This window comes from Vicia villosa, linkage group LG3 (assembly GCF_029867415.1).
Source record: "Vicia villosa cultivar HV-30 ecotype Madison, WI linkage group LG3, Vvil1.0, whole genome shotgun sequence".
NCBI classification, from domain to species: Eukaryota; Viridiplantae; Streptophyta; class Magnoliopsida; order Fabales; family Fabaceae; genus Vicia; species Vicia villosa.
In genome coordinates, this window is record NC_081182.1 from 214,407,511 (window position 1) to 214,427,086 (window position 19,576).

At 32.4% G+C, this 19,576-nt stretch overlaps 4 protein-coding genes across 7 annotated transcripts; 3 read left to right on the forward strand and 1 right to left on the reverse strand.

Annotated features, from left to right (window-relative positions):
* Positions 1-1,231: 1,231 nt before the first annotated feature.
* Positions 1,232-5,330, forward strand: LOC131657346 (glycerophosphodiester phosphodiesterase GDPD4-like). 2 transcript variants are annotated; one of them, XM_058926752.1, is made up of 7 exons: positions 1,232-1,524; positions 1,595-1,692; positions 2,813-2,873; positions 3,102-3,182; positions 3,358-3,450; positions 4,581-4,670; positions 4,828-5,327. In XM_058926752.1, exons 1-7 carry the CDS (start codon positions 1,240-1,242, stop codon positions 5,122-5,124), a joined length of 1,005 nt encoding a protein of 334 aa, XP_058782735.1. In that variant the 5' UTR covers positions 1,232-1,239; the 3' UTR covers positions 5,125-5,327. The 2 variants fall into 2 exon arrangements, with proteins under 2 accessions (XP_058782735.1, XP_058782737.1); XM_058926754.1 differs by having other exon boundaries at positions 1,493-1,524; positions 2,809-2,873; positions 4,828-5,330.
* Positions 5,331-6,487: 1,157 nt separating this feature from the next.
* LOC131593504 (uncharacterized) lies at positions 6,488-9,549 on the forward strand. The gene is made up of 5 exons (XM_058866007.1): positions 6,488-6,685; positions 7,523-7,593; positions 7,908-8,013; positions 8,215-8,347; positions 9,215-9,549. Exons 1-5 carry the CDS (start codon positions 6,609-6,611, stop codon positions 9,371-9,373), a joined length of 546 nt encoding a protein of 181 aa, XP_058721990.1. The 5' UTR covers positions 6,488-6,608; the 3' UTR covers positions 9,374-9,549.
* A 1,564-nt stretch (positions 9,550-11,113) lies between these two features.
* On the forward strand, positions 11,114-14,222 carry LOC131593505 (uncharacterized). Of its 2 annotated transcripts, none has more exons than XM_058866008.1 (3): positions 11,114-11,254; positions 11,409-12,184; positions 12,988-14,222. In XM_058866008.1, exons 2-3 carry the CDS (start codon positions 11,446-11,448, stop codon positions 14,070-14,072), a joined length of 1,824 nt encoding a protein of 607 aa, XP_058721991.1. In that variant the 5' UTR covers positions 11,114-11,254; positions 11,409-11,445; the 3' UTR covers positions 14,073-14,222. The 2 variants fall into 2 exon arrangements, with proteins under 2 accessions (XP_058721991.1, XP_058721992.1); XM_058866009.1 differs by having other exon boundaries at positions 11,144-11,254; positions 11,446-12,184.
* Positions 14,223-14,591: 369 nt separating this feature from the next.
* LOC131593506 (uncharacterized) lies at positions 14,592-18,241 on the reverse strand. Of its 2 annotated transcripts, none has more exons than XM_058866010.1 (10): positions 18,115-18,241; positions 17,775-17,892; positions 16,476-16,620; positions 16,259-16,386; positions 15,903-15,974; positions 15,712-15,826; positions 15,512-15,618; positions 15,336-15,377; positions 15,036-15,248; positions 14,592-14,908 (listed from the first exon to the last, which is right to left on the reverse strand). In XM_058866010.1, the coding sequence occupies exons 1-10, from the start codon at positions 18,207-18,209 to the stop codon at positions 14,840-14,842; spliced, it is 1,104 nt and encodes a 367-aa protein (XP_058721993.1). In that variant the 5' UTR covers positions 18,210-18,241; the 3' UTR covers positions 14,592-14,839. The 2 variants fall into 2 exon arrangements, with proteins under 2 accessions (XP_058721993.1, XP_058721994.1); XM_058866011.1 differs by having other exon boundaries at positions 14,595-14,908; positions 18,111-18,223.
* Between the last annotated feature and the right edge of the window lie 1,335 nt (positions 18,242-19,576).

Below are 19,576 nucleotides of genomic sequence, written 5' to 3' on the forward strand. Positions count from 1 at the left end.
GTTGAAGATGATAAGAGCCTTGTGTATATCTTTCACTTTTCTTGTTGTTTCAAATGAAATAACCAATGAATCATTTATATGTCATGTGGAGCTAAAGCAATAAGAAAACATCAAAAAACAACTTTTCACAGTGACAAGCCGACCTAAGCAACTGAAAGGGTCGACTTGTGCAAACCCGTGGCTTCAGTAGAGAAGGGAAAACAAGTTATGCGTCGACCTGAACAAGTCATGATTCGACCTATAGGTCGACCTGAGCAAACCTGTAGTTCATTCAAAATTTCATGCGTCGACCTAAGCAGGGTCATGCGTCGACGCATGTTATCCCAACATGGATTCCAGGATGAGTCGACCTGAGGGTTGACTTGAGCAAACCTATGGCTCTCCCTAAGTTTCATGCGTCGACCTGAAGGATCTATAGGTCGACCTGAACAATCCAAATCACCAAAAATACCATTTCTTGAACCTGTGGGTCGACCTGAGCCCTGTGTAGGTCGACCTGTACCTCTTAAACAACCAAAAATGCCAATTTTTAGATTCTTCAAGCTTCTTACTTTGTCTTGTTGGTTTGAGACACATCCATACTTGAATTGCAAGTTTTGACATCATTGAAAACACATCTTTTCCCTTACATACTCCCCCCTTTTTGATGATGGCAAAACATGTTCTCATGAGTCAAGCAAACTTTTATCATTTCATAGATACATCTACGAAACTAACATTACTTTTTTTTTTTTTTTGCTGAAATTTAATGCATAATGTGAATAATGCAATGGTTGAAAATGAATATTTACCTGAAATTGAGTCTTCTCAAACTCCTTTTGATTTGTTGCACAAAAAATTTGAGTTTTGGAGTGAAAAATGGTATTGGAGAAATAGGGTTTTTAGGTTGTGAAGAGTGAGTGTTGATGAAGAAATATAACAATGGGGAAGTGATCATGTTGACTATATCAGATGTTTTCGTAGATGCATCTACGGAATAATGTAGCGCTAAGACGTTCCGTAGATGCACTTACGGAACACTAGTTTATTATAGTTTCGCTGATGTACGTACGCAAGTTGTACGTACGAAAGTTATAAAAAAAATACTTCGAAAAATATATCTACGAAAGTTGAGGACATAAAAGAAATTTCGCGTGGTGTCTAAGAATAAGAAATCCTTTCAATAAAATCGCAAAAAATATAATAATTTGAGATCCAAAAAAATATAATAATTTGGGAGTTGAGAGTTAAGAGTTGCCTATGGTATTTCTTCATCTTCACAGAATTCAACAATCAAGTATCACAATGTTGCATAGATCAAGAGACTCAAAATCAAGATCAAAACCTAAATCGATTTCTAGAAGATTCTTTTCGCGGAAGGTGATGATTTTCTCTCTCATCTTTCTCGCTATTTTGCCTCCAATCTTCTTCCATTTCCGCCTCCGTCGCTTCAACCAGATTCAACTCCGGCGATGCGGTTGGGTGAAAAATCCTCCTCTCGTTTGCGCTCACGGCGGTGATTCCTCCGCAGCATTCCCCAACACCGTACGTTGAAATTGAAATTGAATTTGAAATTGAATTTGAAATTGAAATTGAAATGTGAATATTGATATAGATGGCTGCGTATCACTCTGCTCTTAGCTCTCGAGTTGACTGTATTGAGATTGATGTTTCTCGTTCTTCAGACGGAGTTTTGTTTGCTCTTCATGATAGGTAATTTTCTTCTGAATTTGTTTTTATGTATATATATTTGATATTGTTACTTTTGAAACATTATTTAATAGGTGATTAATGATAATTAAGTAGTTTAATTACTAATTGATGTTAGAAGATAATGAAATATAGTTAGACTTCATTGCTAAGTTTAGACTAGTTAAATTGTATTCATAGTGAAAAATAGTTTAATGACTATCTAGTAAAATGGTTGCACGCTGGCGCTGTTTTGGTAAAAATAGTGGTTGACTTATAAGCTAGCTTATTGTTTATGATTGTTGGCCGATGACTGATAGCTCATAGTTTATAGCTGATGGCAGATGATTGATAACTTAATAAGATAATTGAAGACGTGTTTGATAAAATTAGCAGTTTTTCTTTTTTGTTCTTAATGTATTTATATAATATCGTTACCTTTAAAACATAATCTTATAGTTGATTAATGATAATTAAATAGTTTAATAATTAATTGATGACAGAAGATAATGAAATGCTTAGTTTATAGTAATTAAATTGTATTCATAATGAAAAATAGTTTAACTACGACGTAAAACAGTTACAATAAGCCTGCAAGTCCTAACTCATGGCAAATGCCGATATCTAGTGTCGATGGACACCATGCTCGAATCTCAGAAGTTATTGTCACTTTGTTTAAGGATAAGAAAAACAGTTACAATAAATACAATTCAGTTAGCTGTGGCAATAACGTATGTGGCAGGGCAGGTTCGAGTCTAGTCATTTGGCTACTTCACCAAATAAAATAAAATAATATTACTAGATATTTTAAGATATCATATCACAACGCTCATTATGGTCCTCATTGGCTCGAGGAATTAGTCTATGCAGTTGTGCGGAGAGGATTCCCGATTTCTAAAAAAAATGGCAACATAGTGAGATATTATTGTAATTTAGGCTACTATGTTAAATTGTTTTGCACCTTCTGTCATTGCATTTGTCGTCATTCAATTCATAAAAATAGAACATGGAAATAGAAAATATTTTCTAAAAATTGATGGATCATGTATTTTTCATATTTTATATCATTATTTGTCTAATCCCGTTTCATGTAGAGGTAGCTTTATAGTCACTGTTGATATTAATTCTCATATGATGCAGGCAGGGATTTGCAGCGGTTGTCTGGAAACACTAGTTCTAGAGTTGGTCATATGAGCTCAAAACAGGTGATGCTGGAACTTCATTTCATCTTCATATATATTATAAATATAACCTATTCTAAGTGTTGCTATTGTTTTCTTGTTGTGGTTTCAAATTTTGCTTACTTCGTTGCATACTAGTTTTTTAGTAGACGAGTAAAACTAGCATCTTATATACATTGGATGAAAGTATACTCACAATTCATATGCTTAAATCGACTAACTTGACTAAGTGTTCTCAGTTTATTTCTGTAGATAAGAGAACTTAGTGCTTCACACCAATCTACTGAGAAGATTAATGATGAAAGTATAACCACAATTCAAGATGCTCTGATGGTATGACTTATCATTCAGTAAATGCTATTCCTTTTCTTCCCTAATTCCGTGGTTGGTTCAAACGAGGGGAGGGGTGATAACATTCTTTGTTTGGTTCACAGGGGGGGTGGTTTTTTATGAAGGGGAATAATTTACTTTATACACTAATCTTTCATGTTACGTTGTATGTTTCTAGTTTGCTGCAAGTTCTGTACAACAGATAGTTCTAGATGTTAAAGTTGGACCCCCGTGGTATGAGAAAGGGCTTGCCAAAGATGTTCTCTCTATAGTAAGTATAATGATTATGTCCCTTTCTCATGTATGTCCCCGTTTGCATTCTTAATTTTTCTGCGTTCTTTCTTATGGAGAAGTTAATTATGAGAGCTTTTGAAAAAATTGAGTTGCAAAAGCTTTTTCAACTTATGTGCAAAACTATTAGTTGAAAATCTCATTATTAGTAATAAACTTTTTATCCTCGCATCATTTTTTTTTTATAAATGTGATAGGTAGGGTCCTAAGTGAGTCTATGTTCTGTTAATAGCCAAATAAGATAGTTAGGTAATCCGGAAATAAAGCATGTTGCCTATAAATAAGAGGAGAGCCTTGAAGAATGTTCTATCTTGTAATTTTTACAGATTTGGGGCCTTTTCAGCACAAAATGTTATTTCCGTATGGGTAAAATGTATTTTTCAGCTTGAAATCAAAGGCTACTGCCACAAACTTAGTACATCAAGTTCAAAAACCTAAACGAAACCCCCTTATATCTTGACTCTAGCTGAAATGTTAGTTTCTCCATTATGATGGATTGAATTACTCCTCATGTTTATCTCAGTATGAACCTCCCTTTCTTTTTCAACATTACCTTCCCCATGCATCGCCGCTTAAATTCAAAATCAAGTGACACACATGTGCTCTACTTTTACTGCCATCTTCATTTTCTTTGGAAGCCTAACATAACTTCAATAGCTCCTAATTAACTGTCTTAATAGCATGACTTTAATATTGACTACATTCTTTTGTGCCTCATGGTCTTCAATTTACCGGGTCTTTTATGGCTTGCTAGTAAATAGAGCGAGGAAGAAAGTAATGAAACATCCATCAAATTAAAATGTGAGAAACCTCGCACACTTTGCACCGCATTTAGCTGCCAATGTAGCATCTCTTGTTCATTTAACATCACACTAGCAAGCATACTTTTTGTTAATGTCCGATGGTAAAACTTCATTTACAAGGTGCCACACCTAGATTATGTGAAATGCGTTTATAAGTGGTGGCAGTGTTCACCTTACAAGTTGCTTTTATAGGGGTTGAGTTAGACCCAATCCAATTTAAGAGCTTATGATACATAGTATAGGATAGTTTCTTTAAAATATTTCTATTGCAGCCATGTAATTTCCAAGTGTCAATACAATTTTTCAGGTGGAGCAGACAGGGTGCAAAAACTGCCTCATATGGGCTAAAAGTGACAATTTAGCAAGAGATGTCATTAAACTCTCATCAGAAATTGCAGTAAGAAGGAATTCATTTAGTTATATTTGCAAAACTTGATGTTTTTATGACTAGAATGTTTTACCTGGGAAAATCTTTGGTTGTCTTCTAGAAGTTGCTTTTACTAGGTTTTATTGTCAACTTCAACATCGACACGATTTAGTTTGGAATGATGCAGGTTGGCTATATAGTAATGATGGAACCTTCAACCGGGGCTAGATCAAAATTGTTGAGGATGAAAGGTGCTGAGGTTGTTGGCGTCTACCACCCGTTGATTGACGAAAAGCTTATGAAAGTTTTGCACCGGAGAAGAAAAAAGGTTTTTGCATGGACTGTTGACGATGCAGAATCCATGGAAAAGCTATTGTTGCAGCAGGTTGATGGTATTGTTTCGAGTAACCCGACTTTACTTCAACGATTAATGCAGGATATCAAAACACAATGTTTTGAAGAAGGTTATTCATTACCAAACTAACATTTGTTTCTAGAACATGTTACATATACCTCTGATTCAAAGATTCCTTGTACATTGTTATTTGTGATGAGTAGAGAACTAATCCCATGTGTATCATGCAGACTTTTGATTTTGAGTATCATGCTTTGGAATATTTGATCCATGCTTTTTAACATGCATTATGCAATAGATGGGTAAATTAATTAATTGATAAATGACCTTCTTAGTTCTTTTTATGTCTTATCTATTACATAATTGTCTTTAAATGTTTAATAAAAAGACATGTCTTCGAAATAAAGAGAAAATTTCTTATGTTAAATCATATATCCTCTTTGTCGTTATTATAAGCAAATATTGATGTTTTAGTTCTATTATTCAATAAATTTAAAAATGTATTTTGTTTATAATAATAAAAACTCATTATATTATTTTGCTAAGTATTTGTATAAAAGATATATAATAACATAGATAATGATGGCAAACTGGATTCAACTATATTCAACTCTACTTTTTACAATTGGATTCACAAGATCCTTCATTCAGCTTTTACATCAGTATCAATTAATACGGCGCTTTACGGTTTAGAAAGGATCCTTTTTATCTATGGCTGGTAGGATTATGCTAGTCATAACAATCATCCAAAGCATGCTTACACATATCATCACTTTCTGTAACTTGCCCACAGTTCTTCTTAAAAACATTGAGAGGGCTTCTAGATATTTTATTTGGTCTGGAACTGTCACCAAAAGGGAAGCTTGTTATGGGCTCTTGGAAGAGAATGTGTAGACCTCAGTCTCATGGTGGCCTTGGCCTGAGATATCTGATGACTCTTAATTCAACTTTAAATTTGAAACTTGGGTGGGACTTTCTAAATAGTAAGGATTAAGGAACCTTGGCCCAACATCATCAAAGGGAGATTCATTAAATCTCTTGGCATTATCAAATATCATATTTTCTCTTTTCTTTGACTTAGTATCAAATTTGAATGGCACTCCAGATGGTTATGACCATTTGGAATTGGAAGGAGGACAAAAATGCTAGAATTGATAGTCCTCCTTCAAGACTCGAGTTTTCACCACTAGGTCATACACATGTATGGCAAAAAAATTGTGTTTATAATAACTAGATAATATAATTTTCTAATATAGTTTTGTTAAGTATTTTTATAAAAAATAAAATTACTATATATTTTTATAGTATGTTCTACCGACGTGTGATGTGACCTACCAAATTGGATGCACGTGGAGCAATTCTAATATTTATGAATGTTTTTTCCTATCTCAAAATATATATAAAAAACAAAACAAAACATAAATATCTTATAATAAAACAAAAATAAAATATAATAATTAAATTATATTTTGGTTTTTTTTTTTTTTTTGAGATGCTATTATATTTTGGTTTGAAATTGGGGTTTCTTGTGGTGAGATAGAAACTCAGATTCTGTTATTTGGAACCATTTGATTTCAATTTTGTTACTTAAATTTTGAAACTTTGAACCAAAGATGGCGAATGGGAAAACGGAAGTTTCCAATTGGTTCCAAAAGAAAATCACTGATCCTCTTCACGCCATTCTCCAAAGGTACTCATTCATTTGCATTTTATCAGATCTGTTTCTGTATTTTGATTCTCAATTAAGTTAGGGTTTGTTTGTTAGGGATTGTTAAATAAGTGATTTTGGTATTCAATTATTTAGAGATTCACTTTTAGATTTTTAAGGAAAGTGAGTTTTTTTTTTTTTAAAATAATATGGATGTGTTTGATTTTTGGCTAAAAAAATTGATTTTGAATTAATTGATTATGGAAAATTTAATCTAGTTAAAAGTTAGTTGAAGATAGATTTTTTCAATGTAAAAATCATAGAAGTTATAAATTATAGCTTTGACTAGAATCAATTCTAAAGGCCGAATCAATTCTACCTTAGAAAAACCAAACACCTCAAAATCACTTCTAGATTAACTCTACACCTCTAGATTGCTTTTGTCTCTTCTAAAAGTTAAACCAAACGTACACTTAGGACCTGTTTGGATAAACAGCTTATTTGGAGTTTATAGCACAAGTGTTTATCAAAATAAGCACTTATGAAAAGTTTGTATAAGCTATTTTTCTAGCAAAAGATAAAATAAATTTAAGTTATTTTTCTATGTGCTATAAATTGTTTTCGTAAGTAATCTTTGAGAATTTATAAAAGTAAGTTCAAAAATGTTTATGAATAATGTTATAAGTTGTTTTAATAAACTCTTTCAAACGTTACTAAACTTATGGCATAAGATAAGCTGAAACAAACCAATTCAAAGAGGCCCGTGAGAACTTAAAAGTGATTAATTTGAAAAATAAGCTATAAAATAGGATTCATAATTTGGAAATGTTTGTTTATGAATTATATTGGGTGACAATTAGTTTGTTATGGTTTTTTCAGAGGAGCTGAACCAAAGCAGCTGGCTTTCTCTGCTGCTCTTGGCATTACATTTGGAATATTTCCTATAGTTGGTATGATGTAATTCACTCATCTTGAATTAGGCGCTCTTTTTTCTATAGATGTTGTTCGCCAATTATTTGCCGATTAAAATTTGGATTTGATTCATGTATTAATGTGAGTATAAAGATTTTATGCTGTCAACCAATCATTATCGTCTGATCGTTAAAATGTTTGACTTCAATCATAACTATTTGACAACACTTTTTTACGAAATCGCGTATCACTGGATAATAGCGGTTTGTTAAACCTAATTAATCAATCTGCAACGTCTCTTTGGAAATTGACCAAATATTGAGATAATATGAGGCTAATGTTTTTCTAATAGGTGTCACTGTATTTCTCTGCGGAGTCGCTATTGCATTGCTTGGATCACGTTGTCATGCTCCAACTTTGATGCTCGCAAACTTTATGGCTACTCCAATAGAGTTGAGGTAATCTGCATTAAAAAATCAGAGCAATCTTTGCGTATACTTTTAATCCCTATCCCTATCGTGAATCATTATGTTTGTATTTTGTTCATCATGTTACAACCAATGTCAATGTTTGTTTTGTTTCATGATTGATGTCGTTCTATGTTATTATTCTTGTGAGAAAGATTGTGATTGACGATTAATTTTTTTTCATAATTTCAGTCTAATTGTGCCCTTTCTACGTCTCGGTGAATTTATTTCTGGCGGACCTCAATTCCCTTTGACATCTGACGCTTTAAAGAAAGTTCTTACCGGTCAAGCTTCACATGAGGTCATATTAAGTGTTGTCCATGCGGTAGGTGCCTTTTGACCATAATATTTTCCTGTCGGTTTGTCTTGCATAGAACAAAAACTCAATTTATTTCTCTTTTCATCGAACACGCATTTTACATAGGTTGAAGTTGAACTCTTGATCTTTTCCACCTTTCCTGCATTACATAAAGAATGGCATGTTTTGTATCTTCTAGAGTGTAGGTGGTTTTTTGATTCCCTATTAAAATTCGAATAGCTCGTATTAGGTTTTGGACCCAGATTGGTTGACGTAGCAATTGCACGCAGCTTCGTTCAGTAAACAATCCTGGTCCTTAATCTGAGTTCGGAATCGGACGGCCTAGATTACACACTAACAAATGGTATCTTATTAGGCACTTAATGAATGCATTAAATTTATATGCTTATGGTTGTTAAAAGCAAAGTAGTCAAGCACAAGATCTTAAGATCAATCGGCTTGTGAAAGATCGTAAAACTCGGATCGTTAGCACGGCACGTAAGATCCTACTGAAGAGAAAAATGGTAATTTCATATATATATTTATACACACACACAAAAACATGAAAATTATAATTTAGGCAAAAATAATTCATGTTGTTATTTATGATCTTGCCTCAAAAAGCTCGATCTTGACCACCCAGGCAACGAAAACAATATTTCTCTAACCGTAGCACTCTTAGGCACCCTTGGCACATAAGATCTTACGATCCAGCACTCGATCTTGACTACATTAGTTAAGCGTCTCATAGTGGATGAGATACCCTTCACTTTATAAGTCAGTTTTGTAGGATTGGATTCATGTGATTTCCTTGTTCACACTAACTTGTTTGAATTGCTTTATGTTTATATGATTATCAAATTTTAATACCATTTATTTATCAAACTCTTGCAGGTGTTTGGGTGGCTTGCGGCGTCGCCTTTTATTCTAGGAACACTATACATAATATTTTTACCATGCTTCAGAACTCTCCTGCAGAAATTCTCAAATGTACCTATAAGTCCAAAGAAGCCTCTTCATTCTCACTCAGAAGTAAGCTTGAAGGTAATTTGAGAAAAAAATATAGTAATCAGTTATATAGTAATATGTTATTTCTTGACACATATTGTACATAATTATCAAAGACTTGTAACTGTTTATAAGCTGAGATTGCTGTACTCTGGTTGTAAAGGATGGATTCTTCAAATTCTTCTGATAAACAGGTTCATAGAAAAGGATTGAATGTCGAACTCCCTTGCCTATACATCACACGTTAATCTCGACTTTTGATTTGAGATTGATGTAATGTGGATTGCATGCATGAATTTGTAGATATAAACATTTACATACTTTAATTGGTGTTTGTCATTGATCTAAAATATGATGGTTCATAGTATCTTCATCGATTCCTCGACTAGCTTGAGTTTTTTTTTTCAAATTAATCGAGTCGATTTTAATAATTTACTATTCTTATATTCCATTTTTTTGCCACTTTGTATTATTGTCAATTTTTTATCTACCTTTCATTTTTTGCTACACACTAGTCGTGGGATATTAAAATATCTGTTGGAATTTTGAAAGAAAATTTAGTCTATATTATTAGCCCTCCAATCCATACAACATATATTGTACCGAATCTGTAAAGTTTAATAGAGATTAGTCATTAATTAGCTGCAATTTTTGTCGTAGTTAATTGCATAATTTCTTAGAGTGTCTCTAATGATGATTGATGAAAGAAATGAAAGAAAGAAATCTTTTTTTTTTTTTCTAGCGTATTTTAAATAATATATTTCAACAAATTATATGAAATTCACTTTACTCTTTATAATAGTTCCAAAAAAAATATAAATTTATTTTGATATGGTCTCTAAAACACCTCCACTAAAATTATTGTAAGGAAATAAGTTATTATGATAGTTTTACTAATTAGAATATATATATATATATATATATATATATATATATATATATATATATATATATATATATATATATATATATATATATATATATATATATATTCATGAGTAGGAATATATATATATATATATACATATATATATATATATATGAGTAGGAAGTGGCTGCGTTGCAACACCTTTAAATGTGTTTCTTTTTTAGTAGGAATTTTATATCACATCAAATAATATTTTTAGTTCATGAGTCATTACCACCATAACGTCTATTTGATTTTAATCAACAATTATCTTTATTTTAGAGATAATTTTTACTTTTAAATATTAAAATTTTATTTTTTTTCCTTCCATCTCACATTCCTTTTTTATATGCTTATTCAATATATAATTAGGGTCTTGCTAACCAGTGTCATCAGGACAATGATTAAGCATTCTTAAAAAAGAAAATATTTTATAAAAAATTTAATATTTCAATTTTCAAGGCATTAAATATGCAGATTACCGAGATAAAGTTACTATTTAAAAATGTTTAACCATTACCCTGAGGGCACTAGTTAGCATTTCCCATATAATTATTATTCTTTTACAATTAACTCATTCATTTTAAATTTATACGTGTATAAACTGTATAAACTGATTTTATACAATATCAAATATATTTTACTAGTTTCTATAAAAATATAAAATTATTGTGACGAATAAATAATGTAGACAATCGTAATAATAAGTGTTTAGTACTCCGTAATAATTATTAATTACTATTTATATTAATAATTATTAATCCTTCTACAACAAGTACATTATACAATATCAAATATATCTTTTTCAAATTTTTACACATTTTAAAAAAATAATTATTGTGTTAATTTCAATGAGTTTCATTTTTTAATATAACCAAGTTGATATTTTAAAAGACAAATAATTTGAGACTTTTTCCCACAAAAGAAACAAAGAGCACTGTTTGTGGTGGCGACGGTGGCGAAAGTGCGACAAAAGCCACTCGTGGCGGCGGCAGTGCAAACCCTAACAAGAAACCACTGTATGTGTTCTTCAACTCCTCAGTTTTTTTTCATTTTTCATATCCATAATAAGAAAATCACTAGTTTGAATTTTGAATTAGGGTTTCATAATTTTGAAATTTGAATTTTGAATTAGGGTTTCCTGATTTTGAATTTTGAATTTTCATTTTTCAGATTTGAATTAAACTGAATTTGATTATTTTCCATCAAGATGAAGAATTGCACCACTGATGAAGCATTAGAGTTACTATCAGCAGCAATTAAACTTGAGTTTCATGATGAGAATAGAGAAAAGTACCAATCTTTTTTCCAAATTTTGAAAGATTACAAAGCTCAAAGAATTGATACAAGGGTTCTTAGATTAAAAGTGCATCAATTGTTTAAAGGCCATAAAGATTTAATTTTGAGATTCAACACCCTCATGCCAACTCAATATGTAATCAAACTTCCACTAGATGGCGACGATAAACAACCACAATGTGGTCGATTAGAGAAAGAAGATGCATTAGGTTTTCTCAAGGAAGTAGGAGATGTGTTTCAAGGTAAGAATAAGGGAAAGTATGATGAGTTTTTAGAAATTATGAAGGGTTTCAAGGCTCAGAGAATTGAAACAAGTGTTGTTGTGGAGAGAGTGAAGGAGCTGTTTAAAGGGCATATAGCTTTGATTTTGGGGTTTTATAAGTTCTTGCCGGAGGAATACCGTCGATTTGAGGAAGAACATGCATTAGCTTTTGTCAAGAAAGTAGGAGATGTGTTTCAAGATAAGAATAGGGAAAAGTATGATGAGTTTTTAGGAATTTTTAAGGATTTCAAGGCTCGGAGAATTGATGCAAGTGTTGTTGCGAAGAGATTGAAGGAGCTGTTTAAAGGGCATACAAATTTAATTTTGGAATTCAATGCCTTCTTGCCAAAGAAATATCAAACCACGCTTCCACTTCAGGTTCACACTGGTTAGTACTTGAAATGTGTTGATTATTTTTTATGCTGTTTTTTTTGCTATAATATGCCATAAACTTAGTTATCTATTTGGTCCATTTTTTGCTATAATATGATCTGCAGTAAACTTAGCTATTTAGTTATATTAAGTGTCTTTATTTTATATCGGTCCGTCTCTGTTGTATTGAGAGAAACGAGTGTAATGAACTCTTAACTTAGGGACTAATTTGATGGTGTTTTGCATGATTAAGAAATTTAGCTGCGACATTTCGCACTTATAGTTTACGGCTAGGTTAAGTGAGGGGTTTGAGAGAGAAGATGGAGAGAAGCTAGGTTCATGTTTCCAAGTGTCTAGGTCTCAAATGAGAGAACAGATTCAGATTCTTTGAGTTTAAATAGTTTGAATGAGCTTTGCAATGGGTCAAACCCAATTTTAACTTTTTTTTTTTTGTTTTACGAAAATAAGCATTTCTAGAGTTTGATAATATCGATTCCAAGCATGTGTGATTCGTTTTAAGATGTGCTTCTGGTTTTTAAATTCCGTATAAGCATGAATTGATTCAATCGGGCTAAACTGCTGAAAAATAAGTTGTGACTTAAATCAGTTCTCTGATAAATGAACATTTTTACAAGTTAAACAACCGAATCTAGTATTGACGTCTTCGTAAGAAATGTAGATATGAATGTTTGGAATCCAATGGCTTTAATCTCACTAAATCGGGGGATGCATAAAGGGTTTTATCTGTTTGTTTTCATCCCTTCAATAATTCCGCACTATTGTTTCTCTTCATATCATTTTCATTATTTCAATTTTCAGTTTCATCAGTATTCGAAGGAGAAAAAATGAAGGTAGCAGAGAACTGTGAAATTCCTTGGGACCTGCTTGATATCATCTCCAGGAAACTAGATATTGACGAGCTCTTCGGATTCGCTGGCGTGTGCAAGAGTTGGAGGGAATTTCATAAAATTTATTGGAGAAATTTCATGGCATCCCAAGAACCATTACTTCTTCAAAAGTCTTCCTATGATAAAAAATCTTTTTCCTTCATGAGCATACATGATCAAAGAGTTTATCACTCAAAGACAATCGACCGTTTCTGGAACTTGGCCTATTCCGGGTCTTCTAGCGGATATTTGATCATGACAACCAACAATAATTCATTTATACTAATGAATCCATTTACAAGAAAAATGATGGAAATCAACACAACAGCCTTTAAAGTCGAGTTTTCTGTTTTTGCTTACCATGTCTTACTTGCTTTCGGCAAAGGCTCAGAGGAATTTGTCTTAGTGGCTTTATGTACAAGTTCCAACAGTTTACATGTCTATCAATCTCGAAACTCCGATTGGATTACTTACTCGACGAAGGGAAGACCATGGAAAGTTGTCGACTTTGTTGTTTTGCATAATACTATATATGTTGTAACCGACAAGGCGAAGATAGGTGTGCTCAGCTTGAATTCTGCAAATATAAAATTTTTAAAATTGAAGAGTACTCCCAAGGTAACTTCTTCCTCGCACCTAAGATTGGTTAGTTGCGACGACGGAAAACTTCTAATGATTCATATTTTGTCTTGGAAAATATGGAATGTGTACGAGATAGACTTGTCAATCAAGAATTTTGTCGAGGTGAAAACTCTAGGCGACATTGCATTATTTTATGCTTCTGGGAAATACTTCTATGCGTTGAGCAACCCGGAAAAATGGGGCTATGAAAGCAATTCTCTGCATGCCATCAATCTTTCATCTACACAATGCAGAGTGTCTATAGGGAAGGATAATGAATTGCCAGAATACATTAGCCATGATAGACTAAGTAAACCTCCTACAGGAAGACCCTATTTGTTGGATTGGTGTTTTAAACATCTTCACTATGAAGTGGATTATTCTCTTGTTGAATAACTTGTGGTTTTTATGATTGAACTTTGTTCCTTTTGTTTGTCAGTGATTTGAATAGACTGAAAAAAGTTGTCATAGTTTATGGTTTCAATATTAGAAAAGTAATGAGATAAGAAATGTAGTTGATTACTTTCTTGATTAGTTTATGCGACAGATATAACTTTGTGCTTTCTTGATTAGTTTATGCACCAACACATTCATTAATTCGTTGTAATTTGATAACTTGTGAAGCTCCTACTCATTCATTGATTCGTTGTAATTTGATAACTTGTGAAGCACCAACACATTCATTGATTCGTTGTAATTTGATAATTTAACACATTAATTGATTCATTGTAATTTGATAACTTGTGAAGCACCAACACATTCATTGGTTCGCCGTAATTTGAAAGAATTAATTGAAGGTAACTGCATAATACTATTAGTCATCAGACATGCCTTTTAACAGAAAGTGACTGTATGACACTGTTAGTCGTCAGATACAAATACACCTTTTATTAGAGATGTGAATTAATTGTTAGTCATCAGACACAACAAACACGTCTTTTATTAGAGATGTGAATTAATTGAAGGTGGATGCATGACAGTGTTAGTCATTAGTCATCAGACACGTCTTTTATTAGAGATTTTCGTGCTATAGAGACTACACTAATAGAGATAAAAAATGTTTAATACACAACCATTGTCTCATCTCAATTCTATATATATAATAAAGCTAAGTGTTTCTGCAACATTAAAAATGATAAAGTTCATGAACTTTATGCTATAATTCAATTGACTAACTCAATCCCAGTCAAAGGAAGCCCATCATGAAGTTGAAGAACCACATCACCAACAACCTATATTAAAACAACAGTCAAGAAAAATATCAGATTCACAGTATTTTTGTTCTCGCGAAAAATTCAATGGTAAAACACGATTTTTTTACACACGAGCAGAATAATTTTTTTACGGATCCACACGCACCTTAGCCATTGATCTATATGAATGCTCTGTAACGCCAGCAATATGAGGAGTCATGATAACGTTCTTAAATTTCAATATCCGATCGTCAGGATCAAATGGCTCCGCCCATGCAACATCGGTGCCTAACCCTCCTAAGTGTCCGGATTCAAGGTGTTCGACCACAGCCTCATAGTCTAAAAGACGACCTCTAGCAACATTCACCAGAAGGGCACCCTGAAATATTTAGTATACTTGTTTAACAAGAAACCTGACCAAAAAATGAAGTAAATTCAAGGAGTTAATTTCAGATGGTAAAAAAACCTTTTTCATAGATGATATGAAGTTATTGTTTATAATACCAGCCTGAAAAAAATCGTATCCGAGTAAATACGTATACGTGACAAAATTTCTAGCAAAATCAAATTGTAATGAAAAAACAAATATTCAACCAAACTAGCTAGAAGTAATAGAAGAACTAATGCTGGAAAAAGTTTTACCGTTTCACTGTTTAAGATTAAGCAGCAAACAACAATGTCAGCTTTCCTCGCAAAATCATAGATATCTTTAGAAGTACCCTTCTCATCAACAAGATCATCAACATCATCTTCAATAAATAATACAGAAAACGTTAAGAATTAGAAGAACGAAATAGTGTTATTAACTCGTCATAATCCAAAACAATCGGGAAGAAAAATACTTCTGATTTCGCTAGATGAAGCCCAGCTTCGTTTTGTAGCAATAACTTTTACACCAAATGGTTTCAATCGCCGTGCTAAATCCATTCCAATGTTCCCGAAGCCCAAAATGAATATCTACATTATCACGAGAAAGTAGTAAGGGATGCATGCAGAATACTATTTGCTTTCCAAACAGATTCAATATACTCACCGTTTTCCCAAATATAGTATCGGTGATAGGCTCTCCAAGCTTTCTTTGTTGTATGGAAATCTGCAGTTCATTCTGCACAGACGAATTTGTTTTTTCATAAATAAAATAACATTTAACGCAAATATTTCACATACTGCATAGAGTAAGAAAATTGAAACTCGAGCACGAAAACCGTAGCATGGTAGATTTGTTGTGGACCTGTTAAGCATGATAGTTGGAAGTTTGGAGAGGTTACTTGTATAACAAGTAAACTCTCGAAACTTCTAACTCTCATATGCTTATCAGGACCAGTTTTGTGTCGCTGCATTTAAAAAGAATGAAGGGACACTTTTGTTGCTAAACTGAAGTTACTATACTTGCTTACGGAGGAGGCCCAACATTAGATATATGGCCATTTCCGCGCACGAAGCTGAATTTCCAGTTACATCACCAGGAATCCTAGCAACTTTGATTCCATGCTTTGTTGCAGCATCGATATCAACGCCTAGGAGCAAAATTAACAATTAATCAAAAAGATAAAAATGACACTTTCTGAAATTCATCAATAAAAGCTCAACTCAGAATATACGGTACCTTCAAGCCCAACACCGTACTGCATTATAAGTTGCATCTGAACTGCTCGTGAAATTATGTTTGAATCTAGCTTCATACTTTTTACGACGCAAGCATGATAGTTGCCAATAGCATGTGGCACTTCTTCCAAAGGTAGAACATCAACCTGAAAACGTAATAGATAACTTATTCGTCTAAACTAAAATTAATTTGAATTTTTCTCGCATTGAAATACTAAGGTGGTATAAAGCTAGAACGATCTAGGGCTGGGTTAGCTTAAACTATATCAAATTGTAGACAGTAGAATCATGGAACTTTCGCTATGTCGCGACGCCGCCCTCCTTCACATATTTGGCCATGGCAGAAAGCCTAAAACCCGCCATCTATATCACGCCATGGCCGATATTTGACAACACTAGTCAAAGACTGTTCCGGTCAAGAATCAAACTTGGGTGCTCCCAATCGATTCGGCCTTAACTGAAGTTCGTCAATCATTTAAGTTCAAACCACTTAGTTAGAGACTGATCTCATGTAAAAGTAATCCAACTATATAGAATTCATCATGTGGCTATCCATCTTTCTTCTACCAAACAACATAAAACATCAACATATCAAAAAATAGATAAAAAATCAAAACTAAAGATGCTGAAACAAAACAATTACAATCAGAACCATCTTTGAGTGCAAGGCAGACCACCGCATAACGGCCAAAATTTGTCACAACAATTAAGCCTTATCCCACTAGGCGGAGTCGGCTACAAGGATCAACTTTCGCCATAATGTTTTATCAAGGACCATGTTTCTATCCAAATCATTAATCTCGAGATCTTTCTTAATAACTTCTCTTATAGTCTTTCTGGGTCTTCCTCTTCTTCAAATTGTTTGCCTTCTCTCCATCTGGCCTACTCTCCTTACTATAGAATCTACATTTTTTCTCTCTACATGTCCAAACCCCCTAAGTATATTTTCAACTATCTTCTCTATTATAGACGCTATCCCGACACTCAAATATTTTCATTTCTAATTTATCCTGTCGAATTTTATCACACATCCACCGCAACATTCTCATCTCTGCTAATGATAAAACAAAACAATTACAATTAAGGCTGTCGTTGAGCGCGTGCAAGACAGGCAGGCCACCGCATAATGGCCAAAATTTGTCACAGTTAAACCGTAATTAAATAGTGCCTCTTAAAATATTTAACCCTAGTTAAACCATGGTTAATAAGACTTCTAATTCTTGTCAACCTACAGAGGGTCTGCAAAAACTTAAAACGACTCTGATTACAATATACATGTATTGCTCTAACAGAAATGTACCTTTATAGATGAATGATTCTGCAAATATTCAGCTGTATATTGATTAGAAGCTGGGAAATGATATCCACAAAACAAAACACGAGTCATTTTTTTCTCATTTTTCTCCATCAGATTTTTCCTACACAGCAGCAATTCCAATTAGGTCAATTGTGTGAATGAAATCATTTAAAACTATCATCCGTTCATTCATCTTCATCCATTCAAGCAAGAGTGTGTGAATTGTTAACAGTGAAGAAAATGAAGCATTATATATATAATAATATTCATTTGAAATTGAAATTGAAATTAAACACATTCAACAAGAACAAAACATTAAAAAAAAACATAGAAACATACCAACCTCGGATCCTGAGGTTTGGTCGAGAAAAGGCGCAGATTTTGTGCAAGCAAAGATTTGCTCCTCCTCACCAACGACCACACTCTCTCTCTTGTCATAGTGTTAATCTATAGTGTTTTGTAAATAGAAGTTAATTGTGGAGTGTATTTGTTAATTGTAATGTCTAGCAGGGGTTTTTCCGACTTTTCAAGCTAAAAAAAATGTGCGATTTTAGAAAAAAACCGAACCAAATCAAATTAAACTAATACGGTTTGGTTCAGTTCGTTTGGTTTAATTTTTTATAGATATTTTATTGATTCATATATACACATATGAAAGACAATATAATTTTATATATAGTCGTTCATACACTATCAAATAAAAATAAAATTCATCATATTTTTACAATAACTATTTATGTAATATGTAAAAATTAGATTAACAAAAATGAAATAATAAACATAAAATAATAGTATAAAATAATATCAAAAATATTATAATGAAACAAATGATGAAAAAGAAAAAACATAACAGACGAGAGATTAGAGAAAAAGATGTACATTAAAAACGAAATTGAAAGAGAAAATATTTGCATAAAAATGAGAAGGTGGAAAAAGAAATATTATAAGAAAGTGGAAATTAGAAAAGAAATATTATAAGAGAGTGGAAATTAGAAAAGAAAATTTTGGTGCTTAATTATATTTGAAAAGACTGAAACTGAAATCATAAAAATAAGAATGATAAAATTGTTCGTAATCAAGGTTAAGGTATAATAGATTTAGGTTTGGATTGAATGTGAGTTAACTAAAATTTAGGTTGTAACATAATGTGGTTTGATTCGGTTTGGTTCGGTTTGTAAATTTCAAACCACAAACCGAACTTAACCGTGCAGTTTTGTTAAAAGATGACTCAAACACATCCGAATCAAATACGATTTTTTATAATTTCGTTTTAATTTGGTTCGGTTTACGATTTTTAATTGGGTTATTTCGATTTTTGAATACCACTAATGCCTAGTTTTCTAATACTAAACATCATTCTACTAATGATATATTAATGGTTTAATGAGATGATTAGTAAGCTCATTCTCGTAGGTTATTAAATTGGATTTCATGCCAATAGAATTATGAACTTTTTTCATGTGCAATATATAAGTCAATTGGAAAGGTTTTGCCTCATTTCTTATCTTGTTTCTCTTAGAAAATGGAAGAGAGTTTAAGGAGGAAAATAAGAAAGTTTTTGAATTCATCATCAAATGATCTTGCATGTGTGAACTTTTTGTAGATTCTTGAAGAACAAACATTAAATTAGTTTTTGATTATTTTCCTTGTCATCCTTAACCTCTTATTAAAGCACCATACTTCTCGACTTGACAATTAAATTAAATAAAACAGACATAATATATAATTATCCAAGTAGGATGTTACTCACATTAAAACATCATTCAAACCCACCTATTTGTTTATAATTAAATCATTCATTAAGC

Bases quoted from the DNA above. Each gene is read 5' to 3' on its own strand.
- LOC131593506 (XM_058866010.1), bottom strand. From the start codon at position 18,209: ATGACAAGAGAGAGAGTGTGGTCGTTGGTGAGGAGGAGCAAATCTTTG. The intron at 15,827-15,902 runs GTGAGTATATTG...GTGATAATGTAG, and splicing joins ATACTATATTTGGGAAAACG to ATATTCATTTTGGGCTTCGG. The intron at 14,909-15,035 runs GTGCGTGTGGAT...GTTTTAATATAG, and splicing joins CATATAGATCAATGGCTAAG to GTTGTTGGTGATGTGGTTCT.
- LOC131593505 (XM_058866008.1), top strand. From the start codon at position 11,446: ATGAAGAATTGCACCACTGATGAAGCATTAGAGTTACTATCAGCAGCA. The intron at 12,185-12,987 runs GTTAGTACTTGA...TTCAATTTTCAG, and splicing joins TCCACTTCAGGTTCACACTG to TTTCATCAGTATTCGAAGGA.
- LOC131593504 (XM_058866007.1), top strand. From the start codon at position 6,609: ATGGCGAATGGGAAAACGGAAGTTTCCAATTGGTTCCAAAAGAAAATC. The intron at 6,686-7,522 runs GTACTCATTCAT...TGGTTTTTTCAG, and splicing joins CTTCACGCCATTCTCCAAAG to AGGAGCTGAACCAAAGCAGC. The intron at 8,348-9,214 runs GTAGGTGCCTTT...AAACTCTTGCAG, and splicing joins TATTAAGTGTTGTCCATGCG to GTGTTTGGGTGGCTTGCGGC.
- LOC131657346 (XM_058926752.1), top strand. From the start codon at position 1,240: ATGGTATTTCTTCATCTTCACAGAATTCAACAATCAAGTATCACAATG. The intron at 1,525-1,594 runs GTACGTTGAAAT...ATATTGATATAG, and splicing joins CCGCAGCATTCCCCAACACC to ATGGCTGCGTATCACTCTGC. The intron at 3,183-3,357 runs GTATGACTTATC...GTATGTTTCTAG, and splicing joins CAATTCAAGATGCTCTGATG to TTTGCTGCAAGTTCTGTACA.